Below are 23,067 nucleotides of genomic sequence, written 5' to 3'. Positions count from 1 at the left end.
GTGCTCTTCAGTTTATCGGTTCAATACCAGAACTCCACTAGCAGTAACCATGGTCAAAGTAACAAGGTACCCCATCTTATAGACTATGTAACCTCGATATGCTCAGTACAGTAACTGCACTGAAACAATAGCAGTTGCAGAGATTTTTAAGAAAATAGCCTCATATGCAGATGTTAACACAAACAAAAAAGCAAGTCTTTGGGAAACAAGTATCGCACAAAGACTGACAATACAATGCCAAATGTACCTAGTAAATTTAAAGCAAAGCAGTAGCAGCAGCTTTCTCAGCTCTGTAGGTTGGGGTTTCTCTGTGGTTTTCTGTTTTGTTTTTTTAAAAGAAATTATCTTAACGAACAAGTTCTGATTCAGAAAAGCATTCCTACTCAAGGTGATTTTGAATACTACTAATCAAGTATGTTTCTTAATGCTGGTTTCAATAGCAATTTTTAAAAGTACCCAATTCTGATAAACTGAAGTATGCAGTACATGTACTTACAAATAGCTGCTTCCAGTGAAATCAGTGATTTAAGTATTTTAAATATATGAAGACCAATAAGCTTAAGTATTTCAAGGTCAGCTTCCAACCCTACAGTTAATATTACAGTGTGTCCGTGATAGATTGTTTTCTGGAAAAAATAAAGATTTCCCTCCCTCTCCTACCTACCTGAGGAGATAAATTATCCAGGCTAATCTCAGAGGAAGTAACCACATTTAAATCCTTTAAACTCTCAGAGCTTTTATAAACATAACAGAAGGAGGGGATAAAAACAAACCACACTTTCAACCCTGACTACCTTTAGGTCATTTTTCACATCACTAAATTCACCATCTAAGCTCTGTAAGGAGTTGGGTTATTTTTCAGCAGTATACACCAAGCAACTAAATTCATTTGTTCTCGTCTGTTTAGAAACTAACATGAATCTATGATAAAACATACCATGGCTTATAGACACCATGAAGAAACATTAACTTCTTAAATAACTGTTATTTAAGAAAGAAATAATCTCAGCACGTTAACACTTCCTCAAACAAATGGCTGAAAATAAGAAATGACAAGTCAACAAAACCACACACATCCGGTGAGAAAATGCAGAGCAAGACCAAAGAAGAAAAGCAACTAGGACACAGAAAAAAAGAGTAATAGTAAGGAAAGGGAAACAACAAAACAATGAAATCAAGGATTCCTAGTTGTATCCAAAAGCAAGCACACCGCTTAAGAGATGCAAATAGTTATTAAGGCATGCCCTCATTTCAAAGAACTGTACACATGGAGAAACCAACTACAGCATTCTCCACAGCTTGTTCTGGTTAATATATATGTATATTTATGTGTGTGTTTGTGTGTGTGTGTGTGTGTGTGTGTATACACATATACCTTCTCCACCCGGCAGATAACGGCAAGCTGAAGAGCTTGCTGTGCTTACCGGAAAAGTTAAAGAAAGAAGAGAAACTTAATTCAATTCCTAGTAATGGTGATATGTACATAAACTCAAACAAATAAACTTTTCTAAAGTTTCTATGGTTTTGACAATCTAGATGTTCAAAGCCTTTAAAAGAAGAATAATAAAGGATTCTGATGGTCTTTGAAGAAGTATTGGTAAGTAAAAATACTCAAGAACTGTAATTAACGAAAGACTATTACAAAGCTCAGCTTTAGCCTTCAGGTTTTTCCAACAATCAAGCAATTTGGTACTTACAAAGGCCTTGTTTTCTGAAACAGTTTACCACCCTTTCAAAAATCATTAATGAAGAAATGATTAGAAAACTTTACACAGACACAAAGAACCCTGGATACTCCCTAAATATCTTCAAGACACACTTGCAAGAGAGTGGAGAGGTGCTGGCAACAGGCTGCCCAGAGAGGTTGTGAATGCCCTGTCCCTGGAGGTGTTCAGGGCCAGGTTGGATGGGGCCCTGGGCAGCCTGGTATAGTATTAAATGTGGAGGTTGGCAGCCCTGACAGCAGCAGGGGGGTTGGACCTTGATCCCTGAGGTCCCTTCCAACCCAAGACTATGATTCCATGATTGAAGAAGTCTTACAGAGGACAGAACATTGGAAAGAACAGAGAGAGATACAAAAGAGCAAGAGAAATAGCTGGGAATTCACCAATTTCAGGAGTAAGCAATGAGTACTCCGCACATATGGATTACAGATAAGACTTTTAAACCTGAAATTAGCATACAAATGTTAGCCAAGTAATCGGAAAAAAGTCTGAAAATGTATTCAGGCAGGATGGGGGAACTACACAACGTGCCAAAACAACCAAAATACTTCAAGGAAATTAATCTCAAGATCCATTCCAACTGGAAACTTACTTTTTCTCCTTCTGCAGAGAAAAGCCCTGAGCGGCCAGTTGGTCCTGATGTTTCTGAACATTTAGTAGTTTCTCATATGTTTCCTAAAATATAAACAGAACAATGAATAATGAAATGTGTTTCCCATTCAATATTAAATGCATTTTAATAATCAAATCTACATTTTCACTGTCCGAACAGCTAGAACTCAAGGGAAACAAGCAGAGCTCTAACAAATGAGATAAAAAAAAATGCAGTTATGCTCAAGCTAAATCAGTGAACATTTAGACAGTGTATGTAATACTTTCATATGCGGTCCAACGTAGTTAATATTGAATTCTGCTGCTTTTATTCAGTGTTTGTTGCCATCTTACAACACAGGGCTCATACAAAACTTCTCAAAGCTATACAGGGGAACAGCTACATCTGTACAATGGACGTGCCTCCAAAACATAAAGCAGAACGACTCCATTAGAGCATCCACGTTTCAGCTCATCTCCTTCAAAAAAGTGAGAGCATTTAAAATGGCAGATTATTTCAGTTAGCAACACTTTGGTACATTTAGATTGTCAGTTTTAACAGCGGTTTGTATCAATCAGAATTCGCTGTTGCAGTGGCACACTCCAAGGGACAAAGTGATACATGCTCGTACATTTATCAAAATCAGAATTTCTATTCTTTCAAACGTTACAGATACACCGGCTATGATTTTTTGTTGTACAACTTCGCTTTCAGAACAGTTTTCTTGCGATTCACAGCTCTGCATTTCCAAACCACGCTGCTGTGACAGTGATTTACAACTTCAGAAAACCAAAAGCAAAAATACTCACAAAGCCACACCGAAAATATTACAGGAGTGACAATGCTTTTAATGAGTATTTTCACTTCAGTTCAGAAACTTTCACTATGTTCTGTTCCAAAATACTATGTCTACTACTCTGAATTACAAAAGAGATTTAAACCACATTTTAATATTCTGAGAAATAATTACAAATAATACTGAAGAAAAGGAATTTTTGTACTGCAACAAAGTTAATGTATTCTAAATCATTTACTTCCAGCAAGATGTGAAAACACAAAGCTTGTAATCAATTCTACATACTTAGATTACAAAAGAAATGTGAGGAAGCTGTGTACTGTCAAAAATTAACCACTGCAATTCTATTCTCAACATAAGCAATACTGTGATTTGCATCAGGATGCAATGAAATTTCTGCAAATTTACAGTCATTAAAAACACAAAAAAAGCCACATCTTGCTTAGAGTTAGAAGCATCTACTTTTTTTTAAGCTGATTTATCCACTAATAAAAACACCAGCACACTGACTAAAAATGTGTACTGAAAACGTATGAACGAAGAAGTGATTGGTATCTGAGCTGCATACAAAGCATTTAAAGGAGGACAATTCTGAGGCCTGCGATGCAGATCACTAGCAATATTTTTAACTGGACTGTGAAACAAAAGTATTTTTGGAATAACTCCTCATTGTAAAATCCTGAAGCATTCAAGTGTCCACTTCCTGAGGCAGCACAAGAACTCGCATATTACAGTAGCATGCCTTGAAGAAATCCTTCAGTTCTGACAGAGATAACTGTTCTGGGGAGGAACTAGGAGAATTTCTCAATTAAAAAAGCCTATTTATCTTCAAACAGATGGGACAAAAAAATAAACGACCATAACAAATCATAACTTCAAGGATTCCCAGTCATCAGAAATATGTATATGGATCTCTAAGATAGCAAGGTATGGTAGCACCACTTTGGGCAAGATTCATTTCACATCAGCTCTAATAAGCTTAACAGCTCTACTTCCAAGCAGACTGTTATGCTGCAATAATTATTTTTTATACAGGAACAGCAGACACGTGGTTTGGATTAGTGGGCATGACGTGTGTCTGACATCAAGAGATTTAGTATGCATTTGTAGTTACACATGAAGAACCAGGACGGAAGCTTCCACTACAGACTATGGTAGGTAGGGAAAAGGAGGATAGGAAAGTTTTGGCTGTAGGTATATGCAGAGAACTGACTGGAACAGGGACTTCAGATTTCAGGTGAGCAGTTTGAGCTTCCGTGAGTGGCAGTCATCAGATGAGGAATGGAGAAGGTACTTTGGACATTGAGAAGACTTGTCAGATAATCAGACAAGGCATTGGATTATTAGCTCACAAATATGGAATTATAAGTTGGGCTTAGGTTGGAAGGGGCCTTAAAAGATCATCTAGTTCCAACCCCCACTGTGGGCAGAGTCACCACAAATACATACTTGGAGTTCTCACTCATGTGCCAGCCTCTCCTCTTATCTCTTGGAAGGCATGTAGTGTCACCTTCCTACCTGGCAAAAAAGTCAGCTCTGCCTACTTATAAACATCCTATCATCTTCAGGACACTCCTGCATATATTTTTAATTGAATTACTTTTATTGGGATAGATTTTTTTTACTGAAAAAAAAAGTGTGTATATGTGTGTATATATATATATATATATATATATATATATATATATATATATATATGCACCAACAAAAGCCTAACACAACTGTCACAGCCCTTTAAAAACACTACTGATTTACACATGTAAATAAAATGAGGTATTGGTTGCCACCCACTAGTTTTTAGACTCAGAAATTCATTTACAGCCAAAAAGAAAACTTCACAATTGTTCAAACAGAGAGATCTCTCCTTAAGACAGTCCACAGATACTCCCAACCAGAGCATGCTTAAGTTCTAAAACCGTGCACTTGCAGGAATGAAGATGATCTCTTTAAAATGCTTTGGCCAATTTATAGTGGTAATGTCCGCTGAAATTAATAATAATAATAAATTGTGAAATACTTTGATGTGCAAAACAAATCAGTAATAAAAGTCAATTTGAATCTCTTATGAGATAGGATTTTGCTCTAAAGCATTAAAAAAAATAAAAATGAATGCGAGTGTTTAATCTCTGTATAGAGACGGAGTCAACAGACTAAAAGAACCACTCACGTGTGCAGTAAAGCATGTGGGTGATTCTTTGCAAAAATCAGGAATTGTGTGTAATGCCCAATAATTTATCTGACAAATCTTCACTCCCCAAAGGCTAAAGAAAGCATCTTGAAGGCACACTTGCATTTCCAAAGCTGGCAGGTGAGGATTTTACCAATCACTTCAGGATTCAATAGTCCAATTCATGAATGTACACATCTGTGTGTCTTGTAAACTCAGCTATTACACAATCAAAACAGCTGATTTTACAAGATTGGCTGCAAACTGAACTGCTTCTGTATCTAAGAGAAGGATCAAATTTCAGATCCACGTAAGGATGCAGCCTTTTAAAATAAGAAATAACATGATTTTATCCTGTATAAAATTTTAGACAGAAATTAGTGAATGGAAACCCAGAAGATAATGTGGGTTTTTGTGTTGTTGTTTTAAATTGAAAATACCTATCACGGCATTAAACTGTGGTGTTTTGGTTTTTGCAAAGTCCATAACATTTTTACATTGCCTTTAGTCTTTTTTTGCTCGTTTTTTCACTTCAGCATGTAGGGTTTTTTTAAGGAGTTAAAATGCTCTATTATACGCATTACCCACTATTTCTGATATTCCTGAAAACGTAAAGCATCAGTTACATAAAATAACCATTTTCCTGCATCCAGAATTGTACCAAGATCCCATTGTCTCTTACTCTTCTCATCACAAAAACATGACCATGTCCTCTCTGAAAAACTTTTAAGTTAAACGATGATCAAATATACTGCCAAACATCTATGAGACTGTTTCGCGCAGTAAGAATTTTCCATCTATCTGAAGAAAAAGAAACTGTTCTTTCCCTACAGCTAAACTTTATTCAACAGGCAGAACAAAGGCAACAATGGAATATAAAGTGAATAAGCTTTATGAAAGTTCATTTAATATTCAAGTCATAGCAACGCATATATTGTCTATTAAAATACATACAGTTTCTACTTTCACTAAGTGGATAATATTATTTACTAGCATTTAACTACATAAACAATGCTGTTAACACCGATGCCACTGAAAATTAATAAAAGTGAAATTCTGCAGGAATCCATGTAGTAATTAACAGCACACAAATTTAAGCTAAATATTATGTTTATCCAATTTATTAGACTTAATGTAGCCATTTAAAGGACATCCTCAAACAGAACTGATCACTTCCACCAGACTGTATTAACACACAACCCCTTTTCTTCCCTAGCCAAATTAATTAGCTTTGAGATTTAAAAATACGTTTTCTTAAATACACATTAGCCTAATAAGAGGTTAAAACAACACTGGGAATTTCATGCAGATTTCTTCTTTAATTTGGCTGACTGAAAAAAAAAAAAAAAAAGCCAAACTTAAATCTCGCTTAATGGATTCAGGCTTATTGAAGTCTATTTAATGAAGATATTCAGAAGCATTCTAACAACACTCCAGCACTTAAATATCCTATTACTAATGAAACTTGTGTTTGTCAAAGAGGTTTTGTTTGAAGGTGGCTGCCACTGATAGAAACAAGATGCACACTATTCTCTCTGAGATTTCCAAGGCAATCTTGCATACTCTAACTACTCAGAAGAGCTAAAAATAAACTTGTGCTCCTTGTAAAATTTGTAATTTCTTCATTATGATGGAATGCAACAAAACATCTTGCCCTTGGGTTGCTCTGTTTCAGCCAAAACAAATGCAAATGGCTTGTCAGATGACAGCTGTTTGATAAGGCTCCTCTACAAGACCTGCATGCTTTACTTTTTTCCGTGAAACTTGGGATGAAAGGCAGAAGGCAGGAAGAGAATTAATGTAGCATACAGTCTAAAGGCAATGCTACAACCGTGATTAAGTAGAAAAGTTAAAAGGCACAGATTTTCCACAGCCTCGCTGCGTGCAACCCATCCGTGTAACAAGTTGACAGGCCTAGCGCGTCAGCTCCATCATCCTCTCCGACAGCTAAAACGCAGCATTGCATCCCTTTTCAGAGAAAATTTGCGTCTGCACCATGAAGCGTTGTACATTATTTCTTAGCACTGCAGGGGGCTCAAGTCCATATGGAACCTTCACAAATATTACCACAGATCAAACCAGCGGCGTTTCGAGGCAGATTTGACATACCTATTTAAATGAACAGCAGGGGTCCTCGGGCTGCCTCAGGCTGTGCAGGAGAAAACCTCTGTGGAAAGCCTATGCTGCAGCTCCATTACTCAGCAAAGACACACTCTACATTTATCATTCATTTCATTTCTGCCAGGGCAAGAAGCTCATTTGCCCAAGGTCAACAACAAAAAAAAATAAAAAAAGAAAAGGAGGAAAAGAGTGGGGGGAGCTGGTTTTTATTCTCCTAAAGAAATAAATGTACCTGACAAGTGGGGATTTAGTCCTTTGGGTACACAGAACACAAATACCAGATAATTCTAATGAAAACACTCCACCCCATAAACCTATGTGCTGACTTCGATAACATATTTTTTTTTCCCCTTTGGAGAATAGACTAATGACAGAATTATTTTTTTGGAAAAAAAAACAACAAAATGACTGTGGAATTAAATTCTTTGGTATACAGCAGCAATGCTTTCGTCTTCCCTAAGTACACATAAGAAACATGCTCATCTTTATAAACTCTTCTAAAGAGACGGATAATGTTTGCCCTACTGATGGCCACAGATATGAAGTGCCTATTCATAACCCGTGTAAGTACTCAGGGCCTTGATACGTTCAGACAAAGCTTCTATCAGGTAAACAGATGCAGATCCTTTACTCCTGGAACCACGCTAATCAGAAAAAAAGCCTCAAGTTTGCATGAATGAAACAGTCTCAGAAAAATCAATTAAGCAGTTTAAATGCAAATTTTCTTCACACTAAATGTCAGCACAAATAACGTTTCCTATAGCTTTGCCCTTCAAGGGAGAAAAACAACTTTTTTCCTCCCCCAATATTACCCTACAATGATTTTTCTAGGACTAAGCTGTTTTTGTTGTCTGTGCATTCTCCACTACTAACCTTATGCCTACAAGAAAGTGTTCAGACTATTCAGATGCAGATCTCAGCCAAGACTGAAAAATAAATCAAAAATTAAGCAGCAACTGTTACGTACTCTATTCTCCTAAGCGCGACATTAAAACACTCCTAATAACAAACATTATGACAAAAATACACATTGCATCTATCTTCAGTGGTTATATGACCTCCTGTAAAAATAAAGCAGAAGCTCCTGACATGCATCTCTAGAACAGCACGTACTTGACTTGGAACTAACATTAGTTACTATAGATTATAATGTACTTACATGCATTAATGAGTAATACGACTGCTTGCCAGTGTAAAAGAGAAAGTGAAATGGACGGCCATCTTCTCCCCACTGGATTTCTAATGAAAAGCATGATTAGACAAGAAAGCAATACAAACATGCTAAAAAAAATTAAAAAATCTTTGTATTTAATTGCAGTTATAAACCTCTTTCGTAATACTGATTACCTTTTTAAGTATCAGAGAGCAGAGACATTTCATAGGTATTCAAACTGCCTGGAAATGCAATGATTTAAACTACCTTGTAAAAAAAGCAATCTCTAGCTGTAATTATAATGATGTAATATAATACTTCTAAATATCTCTTTTGACATGGAAATTTCACATAGATATCTTAAATAAACTCCAAAAGACTGTACAGTTGGCATTACAAACATAAGTATCCACTCCAGAAATAAGTTAAAATTAAGAGAACTGAAATCTACATAATGACTTCAAAAGACTGAAGATCATCTGCTCTGGAAAACAATGCTTTAAATGCAGTGCACATTATTTACAAGATATCTAAATCAAACCAAGTATTTGTACAGTCATTTTTTGCAGGTAACTCACTTAAGTTCAGAACTTAGAAGATGTTAAGATTTGTTCATGGTGATGCCTTTGGGCTATATTAAAACAAAAGACTGATGCTATGGTTTACATAATTAGTACAGGAACAAAACACTGGATTCAACACATCCGGTTTATTTTTGTCCATTAAAAAAGGCTATTTAAAGACATAAATTTCAACCTAAAGAAAAATAACAGTTTACCAAATTTAAGTGTCTTAACACCAATTAGATCTCTTCCAAATAAGGAAAACTAACAAAAATAAATACCTGAGAGCTTTTTAAAAACTGAACAGTAAAGAAATTTCCAGCCATTTTATCCAGTAAAGTTCACAGGAAGCAATCTATAGGCCACAGACAAAGATAAGACTACATGAACCTGTCTTGGACAGGTAATAATGGATAAGGATGCTATGCACTGCATTCTAACGTTGAGCATGAATACAACAGAAGTGCAATGCAAAGGTGCAGATTTTACAAAGGTAGAAAAAATAGAGGGGTCTTCAATGCACACATACTAGTAGGGAATGTATTAATTTCCAGTTACATTGCTATAAAAGTGTATTTAGTAGAAATGACTATCCAGGACACATTCTGAAAGATAAATTTATGGCTTTGTACTTAAAATTCTTAATGACACAATGAACAGACAGGCAACACTGCCTTTAAAAAATGGATATAAAAAACTGCTATTTTAGGCATAGATTAATATTAATTAGCTCATACACTTCTTTGGGCAGAGAACTCAATGAATTCTTTGATCCTGAAAGAAAACGGTAGTAGCTTAGTTCTGCTATAAACAAGTCCTGAATTTTCAAATTGCATGACTGTCTTATCCTTTTGCCTTCTACTTTGTGTTTCGCATGAGGGGTTAGTTAGAAATTGATGCATGATATCATTTGATAGCTGACATTCCATGATTTCTGGCAAAGTGACACCCTTATGGAAGACACACAAAGCCCCAAAAGCATCAAGAATCTACTGACTCCAGGTTCAGTAGAAGGAAAGAAAGAAAATTTTAAGATTTTATTGGTACTCAGAAATAGATATCTGTAACTTAATAGTTCAGTTAATAAAGAATTCACTAGTTTTCTAGTGAATAAAGAATGCTACTAGTTTTCATGTTAAACATCAGGAAAATAAAATGAACAGCAATATCTTTTTAAGTATTCCTTAAAAAATTAATTTGGTGATTTCAATCAGGTTTCTTACTGAGCAATGAGGTTCTCATTGGCGTGTCACTGATACAACCGAGACTTCCTAAGGTGCCTCGGGAAGGAAAATCTCAGACTATGGATTAAATGCGGAGTTACGACTTCCAGGTAAAAAATAGGACAAAATGGGGCGAGTTTACACTCATACCATTCCCTGTTCTCTCAAACAGCAATTACAAGGCTTAATTTCTCTGCTTTTACAGCACCAAAGTTAGCAAGAAAGCTTTTGGTTTAAAATAGCATTAACGAATATTTTATGGATGTGATAGACAGCTCTGTCAAAAAAGCTACTGAATACAACAAAAGGTTTCCCTGTGACTTCAGAGGACTCTGCACGTCATTCTACCTACTGTTTATTTCTAACAGAGAAAAACATTTATCTATAGTCAGTTCACTAGTACCTGAAAAGCCCAATGGCATACCAGAATCCAGAAGTATTTCATCTTAATCCAAAAAGCCATAGTACTAGATCAGCCTTTGCACTGCTTACTAGTTCCCCCACCACACACACACCCATTGTTCCTCATAAGAATAAATCTACAAAAGGCATTTTAAATACATGGCAAACTTATAATACTTATAAATAAATAAAAAGAGAATCATGAACACTTACTCCTCTGTTCTGGAAAAATTTCAGTGGGATGCTGTAAAATAAATAAATAAACCATGATCATCAAAAGGAAAAGAGTTACTTGAAATGCCACACTACAGTTATTCAGAAAGGCAACAAAAAAAATCCTACCTTCATCATTGGCCTGGCTCGTTTGTCGAATAAGCCCGAAGGGAAGAGATAGGCAATAGCTTTCTGAAAACAGAGATCACATATGTAATTTTTCCATAAAAGCAGCATCAAAACACCACTTAAGCTCTTTGTTGTAGATAAAATAGAACTGCTGCACACATATAAGCGCGTCAGTAACAAAGACTACTGCATATCTGCTGTGCTGAAAACAAGTTCCTCAGAAGTCCTCAGGAAAGGTAAAATTTCATTCTGACAGATGTAATCTAATGCATCAGAACGAGCGAACCCTCTTCTGCAAAGTTTTGGCTTCACAGAATGAACTGGGTTGGAAGGGACCTCAAGGATCTTGTAGTTCCAACCCCCCTGCCTGGCAGGGCCACCAAACATACACATTTACTAGATCAGGTTGCCCAGGGCCCCGTCCAACCTGGCCTTGAACACCTCCAAGGACGGGGCATCCACAACCTCCCTGGGCAGCCTGTTCCAGGGCCTCACCACTCTCCTAGTAAAGAACCTCCTCTGGCTTTTACAATATACATTTGTCATCACTTGCCTGAACTACTCAAGTGCAAAGCCTACCTTTCTAACAAGTAAATGCAACACTGCTTTCCTAAATCTTGGAATGCTGCAACTTCTACAGGAAACTAAGCCATTTAATTCATCCTTCTGAAAATATCAGTGCTTGTTAATAGTGCCTACTGACAGGCTGAGCATTAACGTTTTATTTATTCAAATATAAAACAACTGGACACCACATAGGTTTGCACATTGGGAACCTCAGTTTGTACAGGTTCAGTTTCATGAAGTCCAAAAGCAATGCTTGTGGCAGTGTAAGATATTTTACATAACTTAGTAAAGCATTTCTGAACGCTGCATTTTCAAACAAGTGTGAATCGCTGCAATCTTTGCTGAACTTGAACTAACAGTGTAGAGAAGCCAGATTCCTCAAGCACGTTTTCCTTCTTTTAAAAGGTTAATTGTCTCACCTGAAAGATACCCAAAGGTTTGCTGTAACAATTTAGAAAATTACATCATACACTTGTGAACTACCGTGGTTCTTATTAATAACTGCACAAGATGCATCATTTACTTTACCAACATTCTGCTATTCCCATGAAATAAAAAGTCTCAAATACTTGCCTCCAATAAAACACCAAATCATGGAGTTCGCATGGCAAAATGCAAAGCAGGGTTAAGCCCAATGGGATGCATCAGTTCAGCATCACCTTGCCATCCCTTTTCAAAGCAACTGAAACATACGTGTGTATTTTTGCTTTAATTACAGAAAGGTTGGGGTTAGAAGAAACCTCTGGAGGTCACCTAGTCCAACCCCAGCTCAGGCAGGGGTTGGAGGCTGCCCAGAGCCACGACCAGGTGGCTTAAGGAGATCTCCGAGGAAGGAAAGCTTATTAAACGTGAGAGCTGTTTGTTTCTATTTGTTTTGAAAACTAAAAAAGGCAATGCTAACCATCAGAGCTCCCTAGATGCAGGGCTCTGGCAAGCATGGCAAACTTCACACAGTGGGTAGCAGAACTTGAGACAGAAATCTTTTGTTTGACAACACAGACTGAATAAATCTGACTACAGACTCATTTGTATATCAGTTAGGCAAAGTAGAATTACAACTGAATCTCAGTTAAAATAACTTATCCTAAGAAAAATATCCATGAGGCAACCTGAGGGCTATTATTCGCTGATAATTTTTTCCACGGATATGGAGCAGGTTGTCAGTGCTTCAACAGATTTAATACACACAGAGTGTAAAAGGACCTAACCTATTACTTCCATTAATCCCCTACTGGTATTCTGAACAGAAATTTGGAGAATTCCGAAGCAAACAAAAGGCTTAACTTGATTTTATGAAATGGTAATTTTGTTTCTCTTAGTGACTACTGTATTCCCATTTGTTAGTCAATGGGCATTTTATGCATACACGCAGTAGGTGAACACCTATTTATGAACAAACGGGGATTAATTATGATGACAATAGAGAAATCCGCTGTGAGCCAAATGATGTTAAACAAACACATTATATAATATATTAAAAGAATCGATTACAGGATTCTGAAACCGACTGTGTATTTAAGAGGTAGGCTTTATACAAGCATTTTACAGAATCCCTATCATAACAGCTACTGTAACTACAGCACCTTAATAAATGCTTATAACAATTTGCCATTCATATGAGTGACTGTCATCTGAGATATCTTATGTCTTGAAAATGTATCTTATATTGCAAGTGTATAGTCACATCTTTAGGGCTAAACCATAAACAAACACTGCATTACGTAACCTTAACATCTACTTGCATCTCTCCATTCAACGAGCCAAGAAACAATTATTCTACTTTGCAGATTCCCTGTTTTGTTGTTGTTTTTTTCCCTGTCAAAGTGAAGAGTCTTACTGCATTCTCCCTTTTAATGGAAATCTAATCCAATAGGAACTCTACAGGGATGCAAAAGACTCCAGATGAAGTCTTGTCCTTTATTCAGAGAAGTTCCTCATTAAATAGCTGAATCCTCAATTTTTACTGAATTTGACCAAGAACAGCTTTCCTTAGGCCATCATTTCTGGTAGGCAACATTCATTAAACCCACTCTAACCCTCCATAGGTTATGGGCTGCTACTTCCAAGTTCTATTTATTAAACCATACTGTTATCATCTTCTTGGGAAATAGAACAATCTCTGCAGTCACACTCTCAAAACATAGCGGCTCACAATTAACACTCAGGAATTAAGATGTTTTACTTCAGATATTTTTTACACCACATTGATAAACTTAACATTTTTTACCAAAGAAAAGGAATCCCGCTTTATCAGCACTTGTGGAGATACCAGATGATTCAGAATACTGCTATAGGACCACAATGTATGTGGTCCCTTCCAGTTTGAATTCAAGCCAGTAGGCATAATGAGAAACAAGTCTCTATCCATATATTAAAAAAAAAATCTGAACCTGGCAGTCTTTCAAACAAATTACATGCAAAACAATTTATTAAATAACCAGCCCAGCACTGTATGCAACATGTTGTGCAAGTTCAATCTATCTGTCCCACCTTCATCTTCCTTCTTTGTTGTGCATGTTGCAAGTGCTGACTCCTGATCCTCTCTGCCTTTCCTGCCTGCAAGCCAAAGTTTTGTTCACTATCTAAAAGTTAGAGATTACAGTTGAGAGTCAAAAAGGTTCAGCTGGGTCAGTAAAGGTTGTTTGTTTTGCTCTCGTTAATCTTGTTTTGTCAATAACTTGAGAAATTAAGAATTTGATACTTTAATCAGACAGAGCTGATGGAGTCATAATGGGATTGAGCAGAGACAGTGAGCCAGTCCAATCTGTAAATTACCCACGTAGAGAAGAGAGATTTGGCAGGGCAAATCAGCAGCATTCTTTAAAAGTCTTCAGCATCTGAAATAAAGAACTTCCAGTTAAGCTGGAAAAAAGTATTCTAGCTCCAACTACTTAAAAAAAAAATACAAATCCAGTATTTCTGGTAAGGACAACACTGGACATCATGTTCTTGCAGCTACATGAAAGTTCAGGAACATATTTGGTTCTGAGTAACGTTTCTGACATTTCACATATGTTAATATTCACTTATTTCTCACAATCTGAGTTGCTAAAATTTGAATGTTACTTAGAAATCAGATGCTCTGAACCATTTTGAAATACAGCTAAATATCACTATTTTTTCTTTTTTTCTTTAAACCTATTAGCGAAGTCTTAAGGCACTGAAAGAATCTATACCCTTTAAGGAATGAAGCTACTCACTTATACTTCCAGTACCTGAAAGGTTCTTACAGTGAGAGTGGGGCAGGTCTCTTCTCACTAGTGACAAGTGACAGGATGAGGGGAAATGACCTCAAGTTGCGTCAGGGCAAGTTTAGGTTGGATATTAGGAAGAATTTCTTTACAGAAAGGGTAGTTAGGTACTGGAATAGGCTCCCCAGGGAGGTGGTTGAATCGCCATCCTTGGATGTGTTTAAGAGCCGTTTGGATGTGGTGCTCAGGGATATGATTTAGTGTAGGGTTTTTAGAGTCAGGGTTTTGGTTAGGCTGCAGTTGGACTTGATGATCTTCAAGGTCTTTTCCAACCTGGGTAATTCTATGATTCTATATAACATTTTATTTGCAAAGAACCTTACTGGTACTTTTGCAACAACATATATGCAACTGAAAATACTTAGGAAGAAGTGTGCATTTTAGACTAAAATTCTTCCAACTATCTTCATGATAACAACCTACTAGGTCATATGGCAGATAACAGAAGAAAATCAACACATTTCTAGCCTTCAAGTTTTACTAACTTAAGGGGAAAGTTCCTGATGAGCTCATATCTCAGAGAGCATTTAGTGATTGCATAGAAATGAATAATACAAATACTGACATATCATATAAATAGGTCAAGGAGATTAAGATGCTTTTCTTATATTAATCTTACTTAGGTTTCTGGTCTTTAAAGGAGAATATCACAGAACTGACAGTGGAAAATGAAGGTGGGCTGTTTACTATAACCGCAAGGAAGTTAAATCAAAAATAAAAGGATTACAGACTCAATCAGGGAAAAGCACTAGGTCAGGACTGCAATCTCTATTAATTAGGTATCCCAGCTGGGCAGTGGGTATGCAGCTGTTAACTTGATCAATGACGTACCTAAATGTCATCTCTACTGATTCGCTTATAAATTACCAGCAAGTGAGACTAATGTACAGGTGCTAATTTATTTAAACTGTTCTCCGCAGTTCTACATAGCTTTATAAACTGCATCTGGCACCTAATGTTAGCTGTCAGTTGCACTTAGACATGCCTGTCCTAACGACTCTGTTCATTAGAAATGAGCACAAATTATGAAATATTGTGAAAAATGATACATCAAATGGAATGGGCAAAGCAAATCAATTAGAGAAACTTCATACCACATACTCACACATAGGAGAATAAAACATCTCAGCTTCAGAGCGAGGTCTATAATACCAATTAAAAAGCAATTGGTAGACTTCTGCAGAGTTATACATCAATTTGCTGGATTTTTATTTTTTTTCCCCCTCCAGAAATAAGGTTGTAATGCACAGCTTAACTTTTCATCCCTAAATAAAAGCATCAATAAGAAGCAATTCTGCTTCCACAACATCCAGGAGAAAGATTAACAAGCAAGACAACTTATTTTCCGGTTTAAAACTTCACAAGGTTTAGCTTTTATTAAACTACACCTAAAACTCCAGTGAAGGACAGAATCCTATGATGCCTACTTTGGAACCACAGTGCACAGTCTGATTAACAGCAGAAGACATGGAAGTATGTAAGCACTCATCAGTAAGAATTATTACCGTTTGAAATGTAAAGCTTGGTAATTCTCCTGCCAGTGCTTAAGCAGCTTTTATATTTTTATAACAGTAATTTAATTATGCATAGCAGACACTATTATACACTAAGTATTTTCCAACACCTGATGAAATACGAAGAAATTAAGTATGTAAAACACACACTTGGTATCACTAAACAAAACACTGCGCTTTTGGATTCAGTTCTCCATCTTTTCAGAAATAGAGCCTGCAAAGCAGTCACATACTTGCCACATGCACTGCATTTATTAATTATGGAGCTCTGTTAATTCTTTGCAAGTGATTACAGATTTATACAGAAGAAACTGCTACCTATACATGCTCATTTTCCACTTCCAGGCTTGCTGTCTGACAGCTTTTCCTCTAGACTCTATCAAGAGAAAAAAAGTCAATGCGTTCTTACCATTAGCCTCTCACGCAAACTAACTAATCTATTAGGAGCAGCACCATACTGAGCCACTGATATCATCCATGCAGACTTCAGTAAGGCCTCTGACACTGTGCCTCATAACATCCCTCTCTCCAAATGGAAAAAATACAGATTAGATGGGTGGGCTGTTCAATGGACAAGGAACAGGTTGTGAGACTGTATCCAAAGAGTGGTGGTCAATGGCTCCATGTCTGGATGGTAATCGGTGACAAGTGGTGTCCCTCAGGGGGCAGTACTGCAAGCTGTGCTCTTAAGATCTTCATCAGTGACAGTGGATCAAGTGCACCTTTGGCAAGTCTGCAGAAGACACCAAGCTGTGCGGTGCAGTCAACACACCAGAGGGAGGGCATTGCCATTCAGGGGGACCTAGACAAACACGAGTGGTAGGCACAGGTGAACCTCATGAGGTTCAATATATCCAAATGCAAGGTTTAGCACCTGGGTTGTCACAATCCCTGCAATCACTACAGGCTGGGGATGTAGGAATGGAGCACAGCCCTGACAAAAAGGACCTGGAGGTACAGATGGATGGCATGCTGGACATGAGCCAGTAACACACCCTCACAGGCCAGAAAGCCAACCATATCCTGGGCTGCATCAAAAGAAGTGTGGCCAGCAGGCTGAGGAAGGTGATCCTGCCCTTCTACTCTGCAGTGATGAGGCCCCACCTGGTGCACTGCATCCTGATGTGCAGTCCTCAGCACGGAAGAGATGTGGACCTGTCGGAGTGTGTCCAGTGGAGGGAAACAAAACTGAACCAAGGGATGGAATACCTTCCCTACAAGGACAGCCTGAGAGAGCTGGGGCTGTTCAACTTGGAGAAGAAGGCTCCAGAGAGATATGAGAGCAGCCTTTCAGTACCTAAAGGGGGCCTATAAGAAAGGTAGTACAGACCCTTTAGCAGGGTCTGTTGTGATGGACAAGGGGGAGTAGTTTCAAACAAAAGATGGGAGATTTAGATTGAACATAAGGAGTAAGGTTTTATATAGATATAAATATAAAATAACTACTAAGAGTGGTGAGGCACTGGCACAGGTTGCCTAGAGAGGTAGTGGAAGCCCCATACTTGGAGACATCCAAGGTTAAGGCTGGACCGGGCTCTGAGCAAAATAATCCATCTGCAGGTGTTCCTTTCCATTGCAGGGGTGCTGGACTAGATGATATTTAGAAGTCCCTTCCAACTCTAAAGTCTATACCGTAGCACAGTGAGAGGTCTTTATAGTGGCAGATTTGCTCATGAATATGATTACTTTCCTGTAACATAAGTATCATTAATGGTAGTGGGGAAAAAAAGTCAGAAAAATGCAGAGAAAGGAAATTCTGTGATCTGTTGAAAAGACAGAAAGCCAATGTAAAGCAGGCCACTACTACTTCTAATCTAAATGCCTCCTTCTCTGATTATCTTCACTGTTGATAGAACCTTAACTAACTCACACTGAGATCAGAATGGTCTGCATTGGCACTTGTCTGTAGAACAGACATATGAATGAAAGTCACACTGTTGGTGCCGAGCTACATACTCACAAAGCTTGATTTCCTATGATTTATGTCTTGAAGACAAGTTTCCCTTTTGAATTTTCTGATACACAACGTGACTCAAGTCTCACTGCAGCCTTTTTCTCAGCAGGCCATTAAACGTCATCCCTTTCTACTCTGTCAACTATTTTCAGAGAAATTTTAAGAACTTCATTTTGAATGTGGTTGAAATCATCCTGCATCACCACCTACAGGTGTGGTTCTTCCTTGGCATAAGCAGGCTATCAAGACCTCTTACACTGAAACAGCTATGCTAACAGCATTCGCAACAGAAAGGTGACAAAACCATGCAAGCAAAACAATCCCCTTCCCCTGAAAGAAACAAAACCATGTATTCCTCTTTCAGCACACACAGCATCTACCCTAGGGGGAACCACTGCTATGCTGTGCTGCCACGGCTTTAGTAATAGCGTTGCTGCTGTGCAGAAAAAGCAGCATGCAGCTTCACCTACGACTGAATGTCACCAAATGACATTTCTCTTCACTACCTCCGATGCGTGGTAAAATAAGATAGAAATGATGGAAGTCCTAGTTGGCTGTCAATTTTTTATTTATTTATTTATGTGAAAGACAGTGTATTTTTACCTAAGTCAAATGGTACAGAGAAAGAACAGGCCACCCACCTATCAACTGTCAGAGAGAATGGCAATAAAAGAATATGTTTTGAGATACTGATATGAGCCCTAGAAGCAGGTCTGTATTAGAATCTCTAAGCTAAACCAGGGGGTTACTTGTAAAGCATCCTATAAAATTTAATTGGCATTACCAGCAACCACTATATCACGCAAGAAAACCCAACCTAAATATACACAGCAGGTCAAATTGTGGTTAAATGTTCCAAAGAGCTACATAAACCTTTGCAGGGCCTCTTATAACCTCAGATCAAGGGGATTATCCATTAGTACTTTTCAAAAGAACCCACTGTGCTTTAGCAAGATACGGTATACACTGCTCTATACTGTGATGTGTGACCTCACACAGTAGCAGGAGTAGAATCTCTATTCACAGTCACAGTTGCAATGTTTGCAACATATAGTAGTAGTCTTTCTCATTCTGACAGTTTGATTAAAAATCACAGAGAGCTGAGGGGCTCATGCTGAAGTAAAGTGCTTTCAATATCTGAAACTCTCCAGTAAATTACTTCTCCAACAGAGAAACCGCACTTACATCAATATCCTCTTGGGTAAAAGTTTCTGGATCTTCTCCCATCATGTTGGCTAAATGTCTCTTTCCTAGTTCGAACTCTTCAATTTGTTTCTTAATAAATGCCTCCGTGTATTTTTCAGGTCCTGAGGCTGCTACATTTTTCCTCCATGCAGCTGCGGTGGTAGAGATCAGCCTCAATGTCTAACAAAAACAGGGAAAAAAGTGAGATTTATTTTTATATTTATAGCTTTAAATAAAATCAACAGTAAAACAAGTCTTGCTTACTGATAACTTATAACAGGATTCAACGCACTACTGTAGTAAATTAGCAAATGCATCTAACAGCATGTAAGCAGGTTTTGCACTCACCTAAAGGTACTCCATAACAAAGTATGAACAAAATCTGCAGGGCAGCCCTCTCATAGCTTTTGGAAACATGTTACCCTGTGTTTTGTGGCACAGTGGACAACCACTGTTAGATGTTCTGGAAAGTATGAATTACTGCTTCCTTGTTCAGTGCCAGAAGGTTCACTGCCTCTGGTGGAATGATGAGGAAACAAAACAGGGTGATTCTCATCAGCAACTACTACCAAGCATGGCTTCAAACTCAGGAATCAAAACTCCAGGGACACATATTTGTCTCCCACAAAGACTGACAGATAAACTTTTATCAAAACAATCAGAAACTATGATGACTAATTTCAATCAAGCCTTCTGCCACAGGAACAGGAGCTTCATTGACAGGGCTGCAGTATTCCAGTTTCTGCTCAGTGCCAGTAGGGCACATTATTTTGTTAATACCAGCTTTGGAGAGACAAAGTTCTTTGCAGTTCTTTGGCTCTGGCAGAATAGTGAACTTTCTGTGCGCTGCCAAAGAGCAGGAAGCTCTCTGCTGAGCCAGTGCAAGGGATCCTGAAATGATACTCCTGAGTGCCAAAGCTGACAGGAGGTGGTTTAAGTGAAGGGCCTGGAGCATCTCCCCTATGAGGAGAGACTGATCCCTGTTAATAAGTTATCAGTAAGCAAGACTTTTTTACTGTTGATTTATTTAAAGCTATAAATAATAAAAATAAAACTCACTTTTTTCCCTGTTTTTGTTAGACATTGAGCTGATCTCTACCACCGCAGCTGCATGGAGGAAAAATGTAGCAGCCTCAGGACCTGAAAAATACACGAGGCATTTATTTAAGAAACAAATTGAAAGAGTCGAACTAGGAAAGAGACATTTAGCCAACATGATGGAGAAGATCCAAGAGAACTTTTACCCAAGAGGATATTGATGTAAGTGCGGTTTCTCTGTTGGAGAAGTAATTTACTGGAGAGTTTCAGATATTGTAATAGCACGTTAGCGGTTTTACAGCCCCATATTCCCGAAGCGCCCCTCACGCTCTCTGAATTTTGATCTTTTTAATAATCACCCCAAACACTACAAGTCAGAATGAGGAAAAAAAAGACATAAGTACACGTAATATGAATGCTGTGTGCAAATGACATTTTGCACTGTGACTGTGATTAAATTATGATTTCATAGCCCCGATTAATCTTAACATCTCCGGCTTCCCTACTGCTTAGTGATGTAGGATACACAACCCAAGAGTTCCACTTGAGGGTATATAGTGAAGTCAGTGACTGTTATTTATACCGCCATGATGCTTGCTTTTTACAAAGCAACCCCACAGTAGACTTTCTTTTTTGGAGAATAAGTTTTAGGCAAAGCAAGTCTACAACCCTTGAGTGGCTGTAAGCAGGGATTTTTATTGCCACCTCTGGGACATCCTTGAAGATGAACTCCTGATTATTAAAGAGATATTGGAGGACTGCCAAAAGATTCTATGGTAGGCTCCTATGTGGAGGCAGACCCATTCTTCATTTTAGATCTCTATCGAATTTGAACTTCTGAACCCTGTGTTTTTTATGTTGATTTACTAGTATTGAGGCTCATATTACCACTCTGTGCGTGTTTATGCAACTTTCTTAGATAGTGGTATTGTAGTTACCTGCTGCCGGTGTTTATTTCGCCAAGATTGTACCACAAGATATTAGCGTTCCACTTACCTTAGTGGGTTTGATGGCTTTATACATAGTAAGATCGCAACTCTGGTATATAGCTATAAGTAGACTATTAATCATACAGAATTACAGGGTTTTCGCTGACTTTTCTTCGGATCCTAGCCACTTATTAATCACGAACGCAGGGTGATCCTTCTAAACAACAAATTCCTAATTCTGATTTCCATTTGCCATAATCATCCTCTTGCCACAAGCTTATTAGGAGCTAGCATATGTTTTGTGCCGTCCCTCTTACTTTTCTCTCGCTACCAGATTTGACCGTGTACAGGTATAAAAAGAATTATTAATCAACAATCCCAGCATGCTCCTTTCACTATAATTAAAATTGAACTAAAAATTTACCAAAATTATCAATAAGGGCACTTTCCATTTTGGATCAGCCCCCCCAACTGGAAGGACACTGTGGCCTATTCCCACCTTTTACAGTCTAGCGTTATTGCCTGATTTTAACGCTTATCAGCTTCGGTATACTGCTTGCCGGCCTCAGTGAAGAGAAATGTCATTTTGTGACATTCAGTCGTAGAGATTGCAAGCCCCTGGCATGCTGGCTTTTTTCTGACACATAGGCGCACATTATTTTAGCATTTACGCTATATTTTACTAGACTTTCGGAGAACCCCAACGGTTGCTTGCAGCTGGTGGCCTAGGCAGCAGCATAGCAGTTCGGTTTCCGCACCTAGGGTATAGGACAAATCGTCTTTGCTTGCTCGTGCTTGCTAAAGCCACGGAATACGAGCATAGGTGTTTGTAGTCTCTCTCTTTTCGACTTTTTGGTGAGAGAGCGGGAGTTGATGTTTTGGCAACTGAATGTGCCTGAGATAAGTGTATGTTACTTCCTTTGGGATTGCCACCCCAAGCTGTACCTCATGTTGAGCTGAAATTCTTGTTAATAGGTGCATAAAGCTCGCTGTGTCAGGGGCAATGTATCATTCCCGCATATGAAGGACTTTAGGACCGTGTCTGGTTGACTAGGTCTTTAGCTCGCTCTTTAGTGGACCCAAAGGAAAGAAGGAATGCGGACACCTGTAGGTGGTGATGCAGCGATAGATTTTCAACCACATTCAAAATGAATTCTTAAAACTGTTCTGCTAGAAGGAGTGGACTTTAGTCTCTGAGCAGTTAGTGATTAGAAAGAGGATGACTCGTATCTAATGGCGACTTGCTTGGAGGAAAATAGCCAGTGTTGTCAGTGAGGACTTGAGTGCGAGTCGGGGTTCTCTTTTCATAGTGCGATGGGGACCGGTACTAGCGGTAATGGGTGAACGGTGATAGCATTAGGAAGTTCTGCACAAATGGCACAGAACTCTTTACAGTGAGGGGTGACGGTAGCGCACTGGGTTAACAGGCTGCGCAGGGAGGTGTGGAGTTCCTTCTCTGAGATGATTCAAGACACCCGCCTGGACGCCTACCTGTGTGACGTGGGTGTAGGGAGCCTGCTTTGCAGGGGGTTGACTCATGATCCCT

The 23,067-nt window shown here is 38.2% G+C and overlaps 1 protein-coding gene across 1 annotated transcript in view; it reads right to left on the bottom strand.

Annotated features, from left to right (window-relative positions):
* The window catches only part of MRPS9 (mitochondrial ribosomal protein S9), a 35,163-nt gene that overhangs the window by 7,662 nt on the left and 4,434 nt on the right, over positions 1–23,067 (bottom strand). The window contains exons 2-6 of the mRNA XM_015849933.2: positions 19,555–19,734; positions 11,084–11,146; positions 10,955–10,985; positions 8,560–8,639; positions 2,317–2,399 (exon numbers count right to left, since the gene is read on the bottom strand). Of these exons, the coding sequence (XP_015705419.1) occupies positions 2,317–2,399; positions 8,560–8,639; positions 10,955–10,985; positions 11,084–11,146; positions 19,555–19,734 (437 nt within the window). The remainder of the gene's footprint in view (positions 1–2,316; positions 2,400–8,559; positions 8,640–10,954; positions 10,986–11,083; positions 11,147–19,554; positions 19,735–23,067) is intronic.

This window comes from Coturnix japonica, chromosome 1 (genome assembly GCF_001577835.2).
Source record: "Coturnix japonica isolate 7356 chromosome 1, Coturnix japonica 2.1, whole genome shotgun sequence".
Taxonomy (NCBI): Eukaryota; Metazoa; Chordata; class Aves; order Galliformes; family Phasianidae; genus Coturnix; species Coturnix japonica.
Note: the sequence above shows the minus strand (reverse complement) of the source record. Positions and strands in the feature narration are given on the sequence as shown.